The 18,853-nt window shown below is 43.3% G+C and overlaps 1 protein-coding gene across 2 annotated transcripts in view; it reads right to left on the reverse strand.

The window, feature by feature from the left end:
- Nucleotides 1–12,221: 12,221 nt before the first annotated feature.
- The window catches only part of rbm19 (RNA binding motif protein 19), a 51,517-nt gene continuing 44,885 nt past the window's right edge, over nt 12,222–18,853 (reverse strand). For both annotated transcript variants that reach the window (XM_088935803.1, XM_088935802.1), the window contains exons 24-25: nt 17,164–17,259; nt 12,222–14,021 (exon numbers count right to left, since the gene is read on the reverse strand). In XM_088935803.1, coding sequence (XP_088791929.1) covers nt 17,180–17,259 — 80 coding nt within the window. In that variant the 3' untranslated portion in view covers nt 12,222–14,021; nt 17,164–17,179. The remainder of the gene's footprint in view (nt 14,022–17,163; nt 17,260–18,853) is intronic.

The following is an 18,853-nucleotide window of genomic DNA, read 5'->3' on the forward strand; positions in this document are numbered from 1 at the left end:
TGTCAAACTGGCTGGACAGGGACAAATGGCCTCCGCCTTTTGTAACCTTTCTTATACTCTGTGTCCTGTGCCTTACTGTGCAAACACTTCAACATTAGTGATCATGACGTCATGAATAATATGAGTGCTTTCCAAACAAACGTCTTTTATATCTTGAATAGGTCATCATGCATGTTTTCGTAATCATGGCTGCATTATGAGTGTGAGGTATCAGCAGCAATGACGAGCGCGCCAAGCCGGTGGCTGGATCACATGGTAGCAGAAGACAGTCAGTCAGCACTCTGAAGGTCACAGGACATAGGATGTGTTACTGCGGACCTGCGCACTCTCAATTTTGTTTGCCAGCTGATTTTCTATACCTGTAGAATCACTGCCTGATGAATAGAATCGCTAATCTGCACGTTTTGGTGCACCTGATTCTACATACCCTCTTAATCACAATGGCAGAACTAAGGGTTCACTTACTTTTTCATACAAAGGTATTGAATGATGGCTGATTTTTAAAAAATAAAATAATGACAAAGTAGACTAGGTGAAGGTCAATTATGTCTAAAAACGTTAGACCATAAAATCTTAAAGAGGTGTACTTATTCCTTCACCACAGTGCATCTCTGTCCCAATTAAAATGCTGAGTCCCCACACAATCTTTCTTGAGCCACATCTATCTTCCGGCAGTGGCAGTAGCCACTGGAGGACTTTAAAAGGCAGCCTAGACCTAAGACGTGTCGGGACAGTGGCCATGGCGTCGTGGTTGAGCTCTAAGTGGAGTGTCGCCCCCGTGGTTGGCATACCGAGCCCCTGAAAACAATTTCAGTGTGCCCACCTCCACCCCCCACCCCCAGCTCTCTCCAGCGATCAATGGCACTGTCCCCCCAGCCGGCTTCTGATAAATTTAGCTGAAATTAATGAACAGCAGAAAAACTCCCCCTGCACTCAATATAAACCTGCCGCAGCCCAGAAGGTTAATATTTGAAGGAAGGGGCCATAAATATGGAAAATGGGACTTTTAATTAAATAAGCAGCCTTTAAAAGGGCTCCCAGGCCCGGCCGCTTTTGTTTAAAGATGATTGATTGAGTGCTGTCTCTCGGCGCGAGGCCATTTGTTTTCCTCTCCCTTTCCCTCGTCCTGCGGCTCTTCCCGCTGCTGCTCGGCAGGTCCACCGCGTGCCGGGGAGGGCCTCGGCACGGCCGGCTCCCGTTCCGAGAGACACTTGTGCACGTGCATCCCCACCGTCCTCCGCAGCCCTTATCGATCCCGTGTACATGTGCCTTTACATGCTGTCAGTATGAAACCACACGTCCAGCCTGTTCAACGAGTTCATGCTCTTCGCTGTGAGTGCTGCTGCAAAACACCCAGCTGGATCACCGGGGGCTGGAATACATTCGTCTATATTGTAGTGGTTTTAAAAGAGATCCAACCATTTATTAATACTTGTTTGGAAAGATGGACCATAGGTTAAAGTGTCAGTTTATTTGTTTATATTCCACTTATTTGAACTGTTTGTTATTCTGAAGCTGTTCAAATATAATAAATATTATGCAGCACAAAGGCGTGCATTTCTGCGCTCAATGTTCAAGTTCAAGACATTATCCATCACTGCTTTAAAATGTAATTTTATTTAAGGGCTTGACATGCTTAACACTCCCAGTCGGTCTCTCATGTAAACATAAGTGTTTGGGAAAATATTTCAAGGCAAACCATGTGCTATTTCCTTATAGCACAGTTTTCAAAGAAATCCTCTTAAAGAGATATACTGCCACCCACAGGATCAGCATTCCTGTCTAAATCAGCGCTGCTCTTCCTGTGATCAGAGGATTCAGCAGTGGAATCACACTGCACACAGTCTATTCTTAGAAGGGAAACAACATTCATCAATGGAAAAATAAATAATGAACAGTTTCCATTGTCTTCTGCATCTTTTGTCTGTGGTCACATTGCTGTGAATGACTTGACTTTCTATCACCAGTACAGAACACACGATGCCTCCAGCAGATGCTTGAAAATAATCATTAAAAAAAAAAGAAATACAGACTTTGGCTGTGTGCATCAGAAATAGAAATTGGGTGTTTTGATTTGAACGGAAAACCAAAATGAGTGTTGCCTTTGAGCTTTACAAATATCACCGAAGGGTAAGCTTTTTCATGGGCCTCAGAAGTCTCCCTCCACACAATAAGGATCACACACTCTGCCTTCAGTTCCTGAGTTCCAGAAGGCATTACTCACGTGAGAGATCTAGCAGCAAAGATCACTCACTTATCAGCCCGACTGCAGCTCCTCTTTCACGTAGAAATCTCCACAGCTTTTACAGTGAGTATGCAACACTCGCATGCTCTAGTTCATTATGCAATACAGGACACTGGAGTATTTGCTTTTTAAAGCAGTGTAGATTTTAAAATAAAGGAGTTTGTAAAATTAAAGAGGTGCCTTATGGATCATAAAACTGGGTTATCAACATCCCTGCAGGACTGGCAATGATAAACACTCCACTAATGCATGAGACTTGACCATGGGAGTACTACTGGGCGAGGCTACTGGCCAAATCTGACTAGGCTGGGGCAAACAATGTCCCTGCAAAATGCTGTTTTATAGGAGCATTTAGCTTCCCAGTTCTGGAATATCTGGATCCAAGACTTGATCTCATCAGGTGCTCTAGGAGAAGCAATTCAATTTGAGGGACATGCAGTTTGGACCACAGCCCACATCATTGTTGTATGCAACTCACTTGATCTACACCACAGTCTCCAGACAGAATTCAGAGAAACCCATCTCGGCCTTCTGAGACCCACCGACATCTGTAATCAACACAACTGATGTTAAGATATTTCTGTTTTGCATACAGTGAATGCACTGACATTTAAGAGAGTCCATGTTACAGCCTGACAGTGGTCTTTTATCAGCAAATAGGATGTATAGTACTGTAGTGCGACAATGCCTTGGCTGTATGTGAAGTATCTGTAAACTCAGCATCAGAGATAAGGTTCACGAACAGAACAGCAGCATTTCTCTTGACACTGTGTGGAGCAACACGTTCTAGAAACAGATGAATCTCTGGGGGCTCTAATAGCAGCTTTATTTGGCTCAAATCTCACATTATTTTTAGACTTTAAAATTTAAAACATGAGAAAACTGAGCATTCTTCTGTTCCTGTGGTAATTAACAAAAACCATCAGCGTTTTTTTTCTTTGTTTGCAACACACATACAACCTGATGCATTTCTGATGAATTCTGGAACGAATATTAAAAAAAACAATGTTCGATATATGACATTGCAGCAGATGTACTTCTCTGGACATTCACTGTGATCATATATTGGCTGCTTTACTGTGAAGAATGCCAATTAAAGTCAAGGCACAATCCACAGCAGGGCCTTTTACTGTTCAGCTCCTTTATTATGCGGGAGCTGTGTCTGAAATACTGTGTGTGACAGCCTACCCCACCCTCCAGCCCCCAGTCCTCACTGACAGGTGAGAATAGAGCCTCTGTAGTCTCCCCCTCCCCCCAGCACAGACTGCACTTCTCGCCAACGGGCAGACAGGCTCAGCTCATTTCTAGCTATGAAGTGAAAATGACTGGTGCTCCAGTGAATGGCAGTCTTCATCAAAGCTCTTGCTGCAATCCCTAGCCATTCCCTTCCAAAACCCAGAGCAGGGATCTGCTCTGACGGCGTCAAACGACCTTTTCCATACCATCCATCCGTTTCCTTACTGCTTCTTCCAATTCAGGGTCGCTGGGGAGCCCGAGCCTACCCCAGCAAGCAACAGGCGCAAGTCCATTGCAAACTCAAAAACCCGCATGCTCCCACCAGGGCCAGTTTTCCCAGAAGCCAATTAACCCTCCAGAATGTCTCTGGACTGTGGGAGGAAACCAGAGCACCCAGAAACTCCCCACAGACAGCACCCCAGCGATCGGACCCAGGGCCCCAGAGCTATGAGGTAGTAGTGCTAATCGCTGTGCCACCCTGCCACACGTTCATCCCGTTACTGTTGCTGCTCAGATGTTCTCCTCTCGCCTCTCAGGCTCTCTGCCAAGCTGCCTTGAATTTCTAATCGCAGCTCATGACAGCACTGTGGCTCATCACACACACCCTTTCTCTCCTGGATCTACTCTGAGGGCTGGAGACCCGGCCCGTTTCACTGGTCCTGTCGCACTGTACAGGCCAGATCAAGACAGCTGTTGTGTTTGATCCATGGTGTCATCGAGCTGTGGGGTCCCAGAATCACAAGAACATGTTCCCCTCCCAGCTTTAGACAGCAGCTCAGAGGCAATTGTGGGCGTGGTTTTCTTGCTGGCTACAATACGACAAAGCTTTACTTCTTTCAAAAACACTATAGATCCAAGATATTTTCTACATCATCGGCACTGCATGATCTATGATCTATGATCTATGATCAACACGCATCCTCTCCCTGTGTGGCACTCAAGTGACGGCAGTACTGACTGACACGTCTTGATTACACTCCTTTAAGGGGTACTGATAGCAGAATAAAAGGTGGGTTATCATTAGTCATCCCCTGCTTTGATTCAATAGTTTTATCCTCTTTTAGTTGTCTACCAGAGCTTGCAAGTAGACTTCAGCAAGGTCCTGAGCCCCGGTGTACAGCTCATAAAGTCCCTTTAACCAGCTCTTCCCAAAGGCTCAATGAATGAAGAAGTACACATAGTTACAGGTGTGCAGGGACACCAATCAGTAAGATTAAGTGTGATAGTGGAGCCAATCCTCCACCAGAGGAGTCAGGACATTAGCCAAGCAAAACTCAGAGATCTCCTGTAGATGCATAAAAACCAAGCTCAGGATTACAGTCGGGTACAGACAGAATTTACCCGCTGTCCTAAAGACACACATTGAGCAAAGTGCCTATTCCAGAACATTGAATGGAGCTGAGAAAGGACCAATCCAGACAGGGGGCAAATTTCTCATGTCTGCCTGGACAATTGGGGTGACAATTGTTTTAACAGCAGTGAATACTCTAGGTAATTAATTCAAGGTGTTGAATAATTATATTCTTGGAAGTCTCACAGCTGCTATAGTTTGTATGTAATTTGATGGCACTTGTGTTACTTTTATGTGGTAAACAACCGTCAGTTGTCAGTTTAAAGGAGGGCTCCCACTCACTGAATTTTAGAGTACAGTGGAGCCTCTTGAACACTACAATTATCTTAATAACTGGTACATTTTACACATTAACTTAAGAGAACCTGCTAAGAAACTTCTGGATTTTATTAATTTATTTTATACACTCTTCTTTTGATTTGGTTACAGTGTGATATAAATTTCTGCATAATCTGTTCTTCAATGTTTTCTTACATTCCATCCAACTGATCACTTTGTTTTCACTTTTATCTTTGGTTTCACTGAAAAACTGATAGCTTTTCAAACTTTTCTGCAAGTCCCTTTCTCATGTTTTTAAAATGTGTGCATTTATTTAAATGTATTTTATTAACAGTGCAGATTCAGCAAACAGATAAGGTGGTACAATGACTACTGAAGGGCAGAGGTACTTATTATTCTATACATTAAAATTCAGACTCTGATACAACTGTAATGTAAACTGTGCTGTTTTGGGGAAATTTACTGTAAGTTGTTTTCTTGACCTACTATATACAGGTATATTTCAGCTCAAAGCTGAGGGTTACACTTTTAAATGGTACACTTAGGTGCTGATGTGTTTAAAATCTTCCCAACAGTTAAATAAAAAATAAATGTAATCTGTTGTACAATGAAATAAAGATAGTCCAGAGATGATAGATACTCCAGTGCCTAATTGTGCAATTTAAAAGAGTAGCACTCTATGAGTGGAAAAATACAAAAAACAAAGAAACAAAATGATTTGGAAACACTCGAGTTCAGTACAGCGCAAGAAATTATATCAAATAGTACTACCAAATGATTTACTTTTATCCAACTAAACAACGTCTTAAGGCTTAAAGACTGAAGCGGATGTAGTGAACATTGGGTGCTGTAGTATTTATTTCCTTTCATTCTTGAATGTATCCCTTCTTTCATCTCATTTACACTGTGACAGTGTTTCACAGTTTTAAAGCACTATAGGCTACATTTTTCAACTATTTACTGTCCTGCTGAGACTACACCTGTTCTTTCTTTGTAGGAAAATAATGTAACAAAGTTGTAAATGCATATATCTTTCAGGATGATAATTTAGCCCTCACAGGTTGAATTTAAATGTTGAAATGTTTCCTTTTGGTTTTGTAACACTCAGAACTTTTCTTATTTCAACAGTACTGTGATACAATTAGCTTGGAAGAAAATACTTTATCAATAAGGCTCTGCATTTAATAGAAGGACTTACCAGTTTGACCCTTGGACAGGACTCAAACCTTTTCATTTTTGGAAGACCAAAAAATATTTTGCTTCTGTTGAGTTCCTTCCAAATGCACAGCAAAATTGCAGTTCGGATAAAAGTTAAGCACTTGAGCAACTAGACTGATGAAGGTCAATGCCAGTACCACAGATCCTGTAGGCCAGTGACTGTTCATTAATCTAGTCTAAACCATGAACTGATAGTGACTTTGATTACGGGTGGCACTGTGGTGCAGTGGTTAGCCTTGGGCCCTGGGCTTAATTCCAGACCTGGGTGCCGCCTGTGCGGAGCTTCATGTTCGTGTTGGTTTCCTCTGGGTGCTCTGGTTTCCCCCCACTGTCCAAAGTCATGCTGGAAGGTCAGTTGGCTTCTGGAAAAATCAGCCCTGGTGTGAGTGTGTGTGTCTGTATCTGTGATATGGTGCAGCGTGCCCTGTGCCCATTGCTAGTGGAGACAGGCTTCAGCTCCTCCTACCCTGCATTAGATAAAACTGTTAGAACGTGGACGGCTGGATGGACTGTAGCTGCTCAAAGGGCAGCAGAGGGTTCCGACCTCAACCAGAGTAACTTGCTGGACACCTGTGAGATTGCAGTATTTTTAGTGAGCAGTGCTGCATTAAAGCCACATAATTCTGCTCAGAATAACTGTGTACGTCATTGGGTAGATACCGTACATTACAAAGGATGTGTGTATGTAGTCTGCATTTCTGCTGTGCTGGTGCATCTGTAATAGCACTGCCCCATGCCAATTAATGACTGCTGATTCCACAATTTGCGGGAGATAAAAAATGCCTAATTGTGAACACATTACTTGGTACAAACAATTGTCAGCCAAATGAATAAGAGAAGAAGGTAGCCACACGTCTGAAGTGCTGCTGTTGGAAAGGACACATGTTTACTTGATTGCCGACATGGGCTACTCAGCTGTGAGAATTTCACGAAAGAGGTGCGACTGACACACAAGCGCTTTCGCACCGAAACAAGCTGCCTTCTGCACGGTGCTCAGCCTCATTACTGCCGACACGCCACAAGACAATAGGGAAAACAAGAGGCGCAATAAACCGTGCTTTTGACTGGCTCGAAGTCTGAGCTGAAAACGCACACGTTCAGCTGTAAGGAGGCTGTGTGAAAAAACAGAAGCACCCAGGCGAAGTGAGAGACGCAGAAAAGAGAGAGATGAAGAAAGCACAGCAAATTACAGAGAGGAGGACTGAAAGGCAGCACAGTGTGCAAATCTCTTCGAGAGCCGAAAGGATTGTCCTTTGTTAAGCACACTCATCTATTGCTATACTGCAGAATGTGCTAGACTACATGGTTTTGCATTATAACACAATTCTGTCCCAGATTCCTCCTTGAAGTAAAAGAAATGAAACTGCTGTAGTACTAAGGCTGATCCTTGATTCCTTTTGTTTTTGTGATGGCGACATAACAATAAATTTCTACGAAGTCTCATGTAGTTTGACCAGATCACTTGGATCCATTTGTTCAAAGTGATCTGTTTTCGTATACCATACAGAAGCAGTGAGAGTAATCAAATAGGGATTTGCAGATTTCAGTGCAGTGAAACCTGCACATGAAGAGGCACAGAGGCATTACAGATGGGTGGACACGCAGAGAAGGGTATATTAGGAGGATGTGCAAAGCTAAAAGCAGAACGTGGATACATGCAGACTGAGCAGCAGAGGTAGGAGAGACAGGCAGAGCAGAGCTGGTAGAAAGAGTTAAAAGGAAAGAAGGTGGAAAAAAGCAAAATAAAGCTCAGAAGGAAAATGGACAGCAGAAGCAAAGGAGCCGAGAGAGCAGAGAGTGATGGCTGGAGCAGGCAGCTCCGGCTTCTTTTCGGGCGCATTAAAAATTCAGCAGCAGGGAGCAGGCCAGGGATTTGCAGTAATTAGATGACAAAACGGCGTCGGGCGCAGGGCGCTGCAGAGACGAGAGAGGGGTCGCACACGCTGCCTTCGCGGCTGGGTAATTTGTAAGTGTCAATCACAGCACAGCCAAGAGAGTGCCTGCGAGAGAGAGAGGACTGGTGGTGGAGGGGTGAGGGGGAACAGGCTTCTTGGAACAGAGATGGGGAGAGAGAGAGAGAGAGAGAGGACTGGTGGTGGAGGGGTGAGGGGGAACAGGCTTCTTGGAACAGAGATGGGGAGGGAGAGAGAGAGAGAGAGGGGGGGCAAGTCAGAGGGGGGGGCTGAACAGAGTTAGGGAGGGAGTAAGACAGTGGCAGAACAAATCTGGGGAGAAGAGGAGGAAGAAAGGAGGTGGCAGAGTAAGGAGAGAGAAGGGAGAGATGTAGAAAGCGAATGAGGAGCAGAATTAGCAAGGGTCCGGAGGAATATCTGACAACAGCAGCATTTTTCACATTTTCATTGTCTCTGGGGGGGATGCAGTCACCTACAACACTACAGGCAGGAAAGCTCTCAGGGATCACAGAGGAACACGATCTGGATAAGACAGCATCATCCATGGGAACATGACTGTATCCCTCAGCATCCCAGTGCAGAACTGTTAAATACCGGCTTTCCTAGTTATTTTCAACACAATGTCAGAGATCCTGTAACCATTCTTGACTGGCAATGCCCATCTGGATTGCTGTATCGGAAAAGTGGCCATTTCACATCAGCAAAGCAGGAAAACACTGGACAAAGCACTGACATCACTGGATTAAGATAAAACACCCCAGCTGCCAATTCCAAAAACAAACTACTAATCATCTGTCATAACTGTTACCAATCAGGAAGTGTTTATAATTAGTCCCAATGTACATGAAAAATAGAAACTTATGGAGCACAATGACTTAATTGTTTTAAACTGCCAAAAATAGTAGGAAAAGATGGGCAGCAGCGGTGTCTGTCCAGGATGGAATGCAGGACTTCACTTCAAATAGAGGAGTTCAGCAATATGTCAATGGAAGGAACCTCAATTCTAACTCTGAGTTACAGGTAGCCAGTGAAAATTTGATGATCATTACAAATTAAAACCTGGAAAAATGGGTTGGAAAGGTATACACGCCCATGAGTAATAGCAATTGTAAACCGGCTCTGGTGTAATCAACTGCCTAACAAATCAGACAACGCTTCTGATGATTTTAGAATAAAATCAGCTGTTCCTGTAGGTCTGCTCCGCCGAGCAGTGCAGAGTAAAGACTCAGCTTTGGGCAACAGGGAGCTATCAAAACGACCTCCAGGATAAAGTTGTGACACAACACAGAGCAGGAGAAATGCCTGAAATGTCCCTTGGAACAGTCACGGCCATCATTAAGAAGCTGAAGGCATATGGAACTGCCAAGACCAGCTCAGGTCATCCCTCCAGAGTGAATGGCCTAGCTGATCAGAGAGGCCAGCAATGTCGTGTCACAGACTGGTCAGTGTGGACATATCACAACAATATCCCAAGCTCTTCACAAGTCAGGGCTGTATGGGAGGGTGGCGATAAGGAAGCCACTATTCGAAAAACCCACATCGTCTCTTTTGAGGTATGCAGAACAACAATGAGGAGATTCTGAAGCCATGTGGAAAAAAGCTTTGCAGTCTGATGATTCCAGGATAGAGCTTTCTGGCCTAAATGCAAAACATTACGTTTGGTAAAAACCCAGTACAGCACATCGCCGACGGATTACCATTCCTACTCTGAAATATCTCGGGTACAACATTCTGTTATGGGGTGCATTGTCTGTAGCACCGATCCAGAATTTAAAAGAAAATCAATTAAACAAAATACAGATGGATTATTGAAGAAAACCTGTTGCCCTCTGCAAGGAAGTTGAAATAGGGAAGGAAGTCCACCCTTTCACATGACAACGACCCTCAGCACACATTCAAAGCAACAGTGGAGTTGGTAAAAAAAAGGTAAATGTCCTTGAGTCACCCAGTCAGAGACCTGATTTCAATCCAATTGAAAATCTGTGGAAAGACTTGAAGATTGCAGTCCATCAGCAGTCCCCTTGTGATTTGACAGTAAAAGAGATTCTGATTTAATGTTTCTTGATTTCAGGCTGTTAGGCCACAAAATTGAGGACTTTGGGGCATTATAGAGAAAGTCTACACACCCTTTCTGTTACAGGAATCACTGAGCGTGGAGACAAAGGAACACCTCGTTATTTCAAACTGGGTGTGTCATACCTGCTCTCACCAAAAGAACACAGAGAGCATCACTCAGGCTGTTGCCACGTTAACCAGATCAGGAAGAAAATCAATTTTACAATCACTGCACCCTTCCCCAAAATAGCTGGGCTCACACCAGCCAGCCATACACAAACACGGGCAGCTTGGCGGTAAACAAGCTCTGGGGTGTTTGTAAACAGCTAGACAAGGCTCTGCTCTGGTCTCCATTATACACACGTGTGACACCCTGACACGTCACCCTACCCCCCCTCTCGCGTCGCACGGAGCTGCTGCGTGACGCCACACGTCACCCGAGCATCTCGGATCCACAGATCGGGTGAAGAGTGCCAGGCAGGGGGCTTCTCTTCTTGACGTAACGTCTCCCCGGCCGCTCTCCTCGTGCTTGTGTTTCGTTTTGTGCAGCAGCCTTCGGAGCCACAGCGCCACCCGCACATGTCCGACTCCGACACAACCAAGAAAGCAAGAACATGCAGCAGAGGTTTTAAAAGAAACTGCAAAGGAGACAGCACCAGTAGGAATCAGTGGTCAATAAATCCAGAAAAGACGTCATTGATAAATAGGCAAATTTCAGCTAAGGATTGAACCAGATAAGGGACCGTGCCAGTATGTTTGTCTGCGAGCGTAAACTGTTCACGGCAATTCATCCTCCTTCAAGCAAGTGGGTAAAGATGGCATCCTGAGTGACTGCCCATCAGTGTACACAGAATTCATAAATAGTTGCCATTAGAATGGTGCAGGCCTTTGCTGTGGAGTAAGGGTTAATTATGTTTCTACCATGATCAGAATTATTGAACCTTATTCATCTGTATGAAGGAGAGTAATATATGATTAATTTCTTTTTACCAAATCTGATAATACTAATATTTTCATTTTCCATTGATTTGAAATGTGTTGCTGTTGCAGCATTCAGTGATCTTGTTCTCCTTGATTGATTGTGACAACAAGCACAACTGTGAAAATAATGATTCCAGCACAAAAATACAAAGTGTTTTTCAGGCGTCTCAGCTGGTAAAACCCTCTGCTCAGAGCTTAGGTTGGGCCATCTAAATCAGAGGTCACCAGTTCAAAATCCAGCCTATATCACTTGCCCAAAGATTTGGATTAATCCAATTAATGTGGCCAGACGAGTTTCTGTGAGCAGTTTTTAGCTCTGCTATCTGAACTGTCGGCTGTGTTGAAAGATGAGGACCAAGCATTGCAGTTGAGCTTAGAGAGCGATGGCACTGCTGTCTGGGTACATGAGTAGCAGCACAGAGTCTTCATTCGTATCTTGGTCACTCAGGGAGACCACAGGTATGGCCGGCTGGTTTCCTTCACGTGGAAGTATTGGATCCTGGTTTGCATGATTTCAGTTGTAGGGAGCACGCGATGGCAGACGGCCGAAGAGTCACTGCTCTTATTCCGAACTGGTCCTTCCGTCACAGAGCAGCCTTGGACCAATGGCCAGTGGTGCCAAGGCGTGGGCGGACACGGAGTGCTGCTGCTGTTCTTTTTTCCATGTTGGATTTTTAAGCACTTAGAGATTTAAAAAAACAACTCCACTAAGTGCCTGCATTACCTTCCTGACTTTCTTCCAAAATGGCATGAGAACAACAGAGCAAAAGTGGGGGGAAAAAAAAAGATTTTGTTACAACGGGCCTGTCAGTAAATATATATTTTTTTAATTAAAGATTTCAGGGCTGAACAACAGCTGCTGTTCCTGCTGTTTCGAGCAAGTCAAAAGATGAAGTAATAGACTTCTGTTCTTCAATGGCCACAAAGTTATGGCAATGCTCTGTTCCTTTCAAAGCTTTATTTTTCTTAAATAAAATAACTCCAGCACAATCACAGCTGTAATACCCACATATCCTTCACATTTGTGATACGTGTTCAGCATTACAATGGACCACAGCCCCTCAGTTCACCATTTTCCATTGGTACAGAATGGCAGTGGGTTCATTCACCGTCTTACAAAGTCACAGTCTGTTCTCAAGGCCAGTATTGTACACACTTGGCCACTTTCCCCTTTGTTAGGACACATTCCCCACTTCTCACAAACAGAAGAATACAGGTATTTTTTAAACACAAATATTGATGAATACACGAGAATCCACATTTTTATGAATATCAGCATGCTCTAAAAAGAAAAAACTTTCAAGGTCTGATTCCGCCTTTCAAAAGAATATTTTTGCAAATCTGAGCAGTCGGAACACGGACACACGCACACACACATCCTCCTGCATTGTCTTGGCCGTCTTTGTCTTCGTGCAATTTAATTCATTTCTTGGTAAATTGAAAAAAAATGAAAGGCCACTGCATTAGTGATGAATATAGCAGGCAGATTTCAAAGATCTAGTTCGCACAATATCTTCCCAACCTCCAGCTAAGAAATGTGAACCTTACCTTGTGGCAATAATGCATTCACCATGAAAAGACCAAGTGTACAGTATATGCTCTGCAAACCTACAGCATATAGCAGCCTACTAAATCGCATGGAAAATGTTCTAGGGGTCACTGGGATTTCCCTTTATTGATTAGGCTGCTATTTGATTACCAGGAGACAATTAAGAAATCTTTGTTGCTTTTAAAATAGTGTCATTTACTCAGGGCGTTCCACAGGGTTCCATACAGAGACATCTATTTTTTTTTTTACTACTACTATGGCAGTTTCTGCACTTTCCAGGTGTCTCCTGGTATTAAATTAGAGAAACAACTAACTATAAGCTAAACTGTGACATGACTGAAGTTATAGTCAGACTCACAGCGTAACTTTTGCATAGCTGCTACATTGCTAAAATCAGACACCTGGTGCTATATAGTACAGTACACACAATACTGCCTCTATACATTGTCAGTAAACACTCAGAAAATCAATTACTATATATACCCTGCATGTACTCGATACATTTCCTGTAGCTGGTATCTTTACAGCAGTACGTACTCAAAATGACAATATATACTCAGCATCTATATCTACAGTATAGTCCCTACATTTATAATAACTTTACAGTAATGTGAATACAAAGAGGAGAAGATAGAACAGCATACCAGTTTTTAATATAGAAATCAATCTATTCTTCCACTGGGTAGCTGCGTCAGCATGCGTAGGCTGCAAAGGAACAAGTAATAGTTTTATTCCATGCTGAAAAAAAGCAAAGCATATTCTTCCACTGTTCTGCAATGCCATCTTACAATAATTTACAATAAAAAATACAGTACCTTCAGGGCTCATTCAATCTGTAAATCTGTTTAAAAAAGGCAAAAAACAGTTTTTACAGCTATATAATTAGTTTTATTTTATTACTAGAAAAAAAATAAAAAGCTGAATTTACAAATGCAACTTTCTGGAGTAGAAACCTAGAAGGGAGAAGCGAGCCGGTCTGTGGAAGAGCCACACATGCCAGACTGTGTTGGTTCTTGCTCTGCTGCTGTGGGTCCTGAATCTGCAAGCTCCCAGAGAGGATCTCCGTGACCGAGCATGGCGGTGTGGAATCTGGCCTGTAGCGCCCGCAGCCTGCAGGTCTGTGATCGGTGGCAGGGGCCGCTCGCCGGCCGCTCTGTCCGAAGGGGCTACCTGGCTGGCACAGCCCGAGGGGACCTGTGGAACACAAGCAAAGGGAGTCAAGGAGGCGACAGAGTGGAGTGACTTTCCCCGAGCTCCATGCCAGAGCACACTCTTCCTCACCCCACTGGATTCTACAAGTCGCCCTTCTGTTTTTTTAATTAGGAATCTGCAATTGTTTTTTTTTTATTATACACCTTCCTGATTCAGAATTGGCCATGTTTTTTTTTTCAGAACAATCGGCTCTCTGACAATCCCCGTGCTGCAGAACCCTTCACTATGTGATAAACTACGGGAGAGCTAGCCCTGACGGGAAGAGCATCACTGTGTTCCTGCAGGCACCCAGCCCCTCTCAGGAGTCACTATTCACCCCAAAAAAACAGGAAGATCCCCACTGCGCAGCCCATTATGCCAAGAGTTCACCCCTCCCTGTTAATCCCTCATGTCTCTCGCTGACTGCGACCGAAGCACGTGCGGGCCTGGGTCCTAAAGCTCAGCAAACTTCACGAGAGTCTCTTTCCAAGTGTGACTGACAGCTGCCAACTCATGTCTCTCAGGTCTTAACGCACAGATGTACTGTTATCTGTCGGTAAAAATGCCGTCATTTTAAGTTAACATTATAAGTTTGATACAGATGTAAGGAATTGTTACCGAAACCCTGCTTTCAGGGGAGAATTGATAAGGAAGGTGACTAGAGTAATAAGTAGTAACTCATTCATAATTAATAAGGCTGGGAATTGCAAACATTAAAAAAAATGACAGGCATCTTAGATGCATAATGTAGTTCAAAGCACAGCAACAGCATTAAAGTCTCAATTCCTAACGCTGTTCAACATTGCTGGATATGTTCAATATTAGAATGATTGCACCTCAGCAGTGGCAAAATATTCTTGTGTATATATTTTGCTTGAGGGTTCCTGAGGGAAAACCTCTTTCTAGTTTTATCAAAAATGATGAATTGTATTTACTTAAACAACAGATACCCTCTGACAAAGCATACGGCATGCCTGCAATCGCGCTTTTAAAATTTTACAACGGTTGTCTCCGTTAGACTGTGCTTAAACTGGGGATCCTGAGTGGAACAGGTTTCTTGAAAAGGCCGAAAAAGATTGGTTTTACGGGATCAGCAGGAATTCCATTCTCCTTTGTTCCTGCCGCCTCTTCCTGGCCGAGAAGGGTAAATGAGAAGGCAAGGGCAGGGAGCAGGAGTGGGACATTCCCACTTTCCTATTATTTAAACCTCTGCTCCTGCTTCCAGGACAGCGGCGCCTGAGGAGCGCCGGGGAGGCAGGCGGGGGGTCCAGGCGGCCGCTGTTCGTACCGAGGGCGCCCGTTCCCGGCTCCGTACGTCAGGAACGCCAGCCTTGGGGAAAAGGGGACATCTACGGCGGTGTATTAAGTGGCGTTTTAGTAGCTCAGCAAGGGGGAGAACGAGGCTGCGAAATCGCCCTAATGGATTCCAGCCTTGGCACGTCTCCGTTTTAATTGCCTCTCCCGCGAAGGTGCGAGAGCAGGCATCCGCTTTTCAAGCGGGAAAGACACAATGCCCGCGCACGGCCGCGGGCGCCTGGTGCATGGAGCCAGGCTGGAGAGCAGGCGCCCGCTGCACACTGGCTCTCCACAGGCCTCTGCTGCAACGCACAACTGCGCCGTGTCAGAGCTGCAATGGGGCTGCGGCGTTCGGCACATTCAGTCACTTGGAAAAATCTCTTCCAAACAGAGGCAAAGCATAATCTAAAGACATGAAAAGAGAAGACAAATGTTTTCATTCCTTGAGAGAACACAAGGCTCCAACCAAGTACTGCGTGTAATCCACTGAAAGGCTGTTGTGCATTGATGTGAGGAACTATGTTTTAAGGGGGTTTATAATTAAAAGCAATTAAGGTTGCCCACACAAATCTCTTGATTTTTGTTTAAGCAGACAAAACCGATCAAAGATTTGTTTTTTTTCACCTCGGCCAATTATTTATTCCTAAGCTTCAAGTATGCTTTTAATAAACCTGTATTCTGAGGACCTCTTCACGCGGCAGGGAAATACAATCACATGAGCATTGAGCAGCCAGTCTTTAAAACTAATCTTAATTAACAGCTCATCAAACAATGTGAGTGTGATGAATTCGGTTTTTTTTAGGAAGCACGAACTGCAATACAATGAAGCTGAAACAGATGAAGTTCAGTGAAACTTTTTTTTAAAAAAGCTTCCTTTAATTTTAGTGTTTGGAAATCTCCTAACGGCCTTGTCACTGTAATTATGCATTGAAGCAATAAGCATACAATCATTTGAACTATAATTATGCACCCCGATCCATTAAATTAAGTGTAAGTGACGCTGTAATCGATGCATAGTGAAATTAATTAACAGAACTTTGAGAGAAGTGTTATTGACAAGTCGGCGTATTCTTTTGACTGCAGCCTCACACGGTTGTGAACAGAAGCGTCTGTTCAGCTGCAAGCCTGCCTTTTTTTGCACTGTGCTTGTCCTTATCTTGAAGCTATACCAGCTGAAGTTTATACTGAATCTTTTTCTTGGTCTGGAAATCAATTTCTTTCCAGCCTCTATGGCTGTAGGAGCATCGGAGTCGGCCACAGCGCAGGTACAGGTAAGCATGGGGCAAGACGAGCGAGCTGAACCTTTATCTACTCACCTGGTCAAGGCACAGCGCGGGAAAAACAGTTCATTCCAAAACCCTTCTGAATCTGCTCTAGATTTTCTGCCAATATATTAAACTCTAGTTCCTAAATGTACCTAGGGGAAAAAAAGCTAAGTAATATATGCTGTTGCTTGAATTTCAAGATGATTAAATAATGGTCATTTTTATTGGTAATAAAAGCTAATCTGCATGAAAGTCATTTTTAATTATGATATGAATATATCCTGTTATACACGTATTTTTCACTATGTGACATCTCCAACTTTAATACACAGACACGAGTAAGACTTTCTGCAAATTCAGCTTGATTAGAAGAATAGTGAAAAATCATAACTTTCAAATTGCCTCACTGGGTCCTGGAGGGCAGGAGCCATTTTTTCCGGGGGGAGGAGGAGGGTGAAACATTGGGAGGACACCCGTTCATCTTCAGTCCTCCTCCCTGACAGAGATGTGACGGCTGAATCCCGGACACTTACGCAGTTGGACAAGAGGATGGAAACGTGCTGTCTACACCTGAGAAGACCCACCTATGACTAGACCCCTCTAGTCCTCCTCCTCTCCAGCTTCTATCTGCTCCATGATATTCTCCATTACTTCTGACTGCTTCTTCCTTTTGGGGGCATCTGAAAACACAAGGAAGAGAAACACACAGGGCTGGTGAGAGCACAGCACCCCAATAAACCAAGAGGAAACACAGCTGTCCCAGAGCCGACCCCCTTAAGTGTTTACTGTTGGAAAAGCATGGACTCACATACTTCATTAATCATTGTAAACTGACATTAATACATAAACAGTTCTAAGAATTCAGCCCTAAGATTATGGGGTTTAAATTTGCAATGCATGTAATTGTAAAAAGGGAGTTACTTGTGTCTGTTTTGAACAACATGGGTAGCCATCACTATCTGAGAATGGAAGTGCCTCCTGTCTTAATCATATTTCCCGTTAGCTCGCACTTGTGTCCACTGTGGTGCTTCAGTGTTGATCTTGATAAGCTCATTGCCCTCTGCTTCGGAAAAGCAACATTGTCTGCTTGACATGTGGCGACGAGTACTCTTAATGAGGTCTCATAGATACATGACATCATTTTAACAACCTCCATTCACTTCTACAGTTTTAACTATGCATTCAAGAAATTGTTTTTTATAATTTCACCACATTGTCCACAATATCACCTAAATCGTTTTCAATGTCTGTTTCTTAATGCTTAGTGCTTAGTGTTGTATGTATAATTCATATTTTTCTCTCTACATGTAATACATTGTTGAATGTTATCTAAGACATTTAGTAATGCATTTGCTGCTTCTAAAGTGTTTTCCATCCTGCCTATTTTTTGTCTGCAAATTTGATTGATGATACTAGTATCTAGATCATTTATGTGAAGGATTTAGATTTTAGTATCATCAGCAAGCTTGTCACATGTTTTTTGAGACTTCTTTAATTATATGCACTTTTACCAACACTTCTGCTTGAACGTGATTAATTTCAAAGGGCTTTGAGACAGCTTTGCTTGCAAAGAAAAAGCATTAAACAAAATAAATACACTGATCAATTAGCATTTTGTAACCTCGGAAACTGCTCTTATTTCAAGCCAAAGTAATCATATTTCCACAAATATGACCCTAAACGTACAATGTCTTAGTAGCCACACCTCACAGATCAGTTCCTTAAAGAGCGTGTGCTTTCCGGGTGCCACTTCTGCAACCACTTTATTTATTTCCATTAAATTTGCAGGCAAAAGTCTCCAGCTGCCAATGTCATTTAAAGGCTGTTGATAGCAATTCACAGGGTTTACGATTTCATTATATTTTTGGGCCAAACTACACATTTCAAGTGTCTGCTCTAAATAACCTTCAAGAAATACTTGTCACTTGAGCCCCTGAAAAGGGGGAAGTATATTAACCACTGTCACTGTAATCTGCATCACCCACGCCAACCAAGTGACTGACAGACAGCATTTCAAAAAAGAGGAAACTACTGCACACACAAGGACTCCCAATTTCCTGAAAGCAAACAGGCTTTGGCGATTTTCATCAAGCAATTATGAAATCCTCATTATCTTAATAAAGTTTAAAATTGAAAATGTTAAATGAAGTAATTTACAGTGATTTGGGGTAATTACATGATTTTCACATAATTAAGAGAGAGAGAGATTTAATGCGCTTTCCTGTATATGAACACACCCAGTGTTTAATACTCATCCACTTAGAGGGACAGATG

The sequence above is a fragment of the Atractosteus spatula genome, chromosome 17, assembly GCF_055471065.1.
Source record: "Atractosteus spatula isolate fAtrSpa1 chromosome 17, fAtrSpa1.hap1, whole genome shotgun sequence".
Taxonomy (NCBI): domain Eukaryota; kingdom Metazoa; phylum Chordata; class Actinopteri; order Semionotiformes; family Lepisosteidae; genus Atractosteus; species Atractosteus spatula.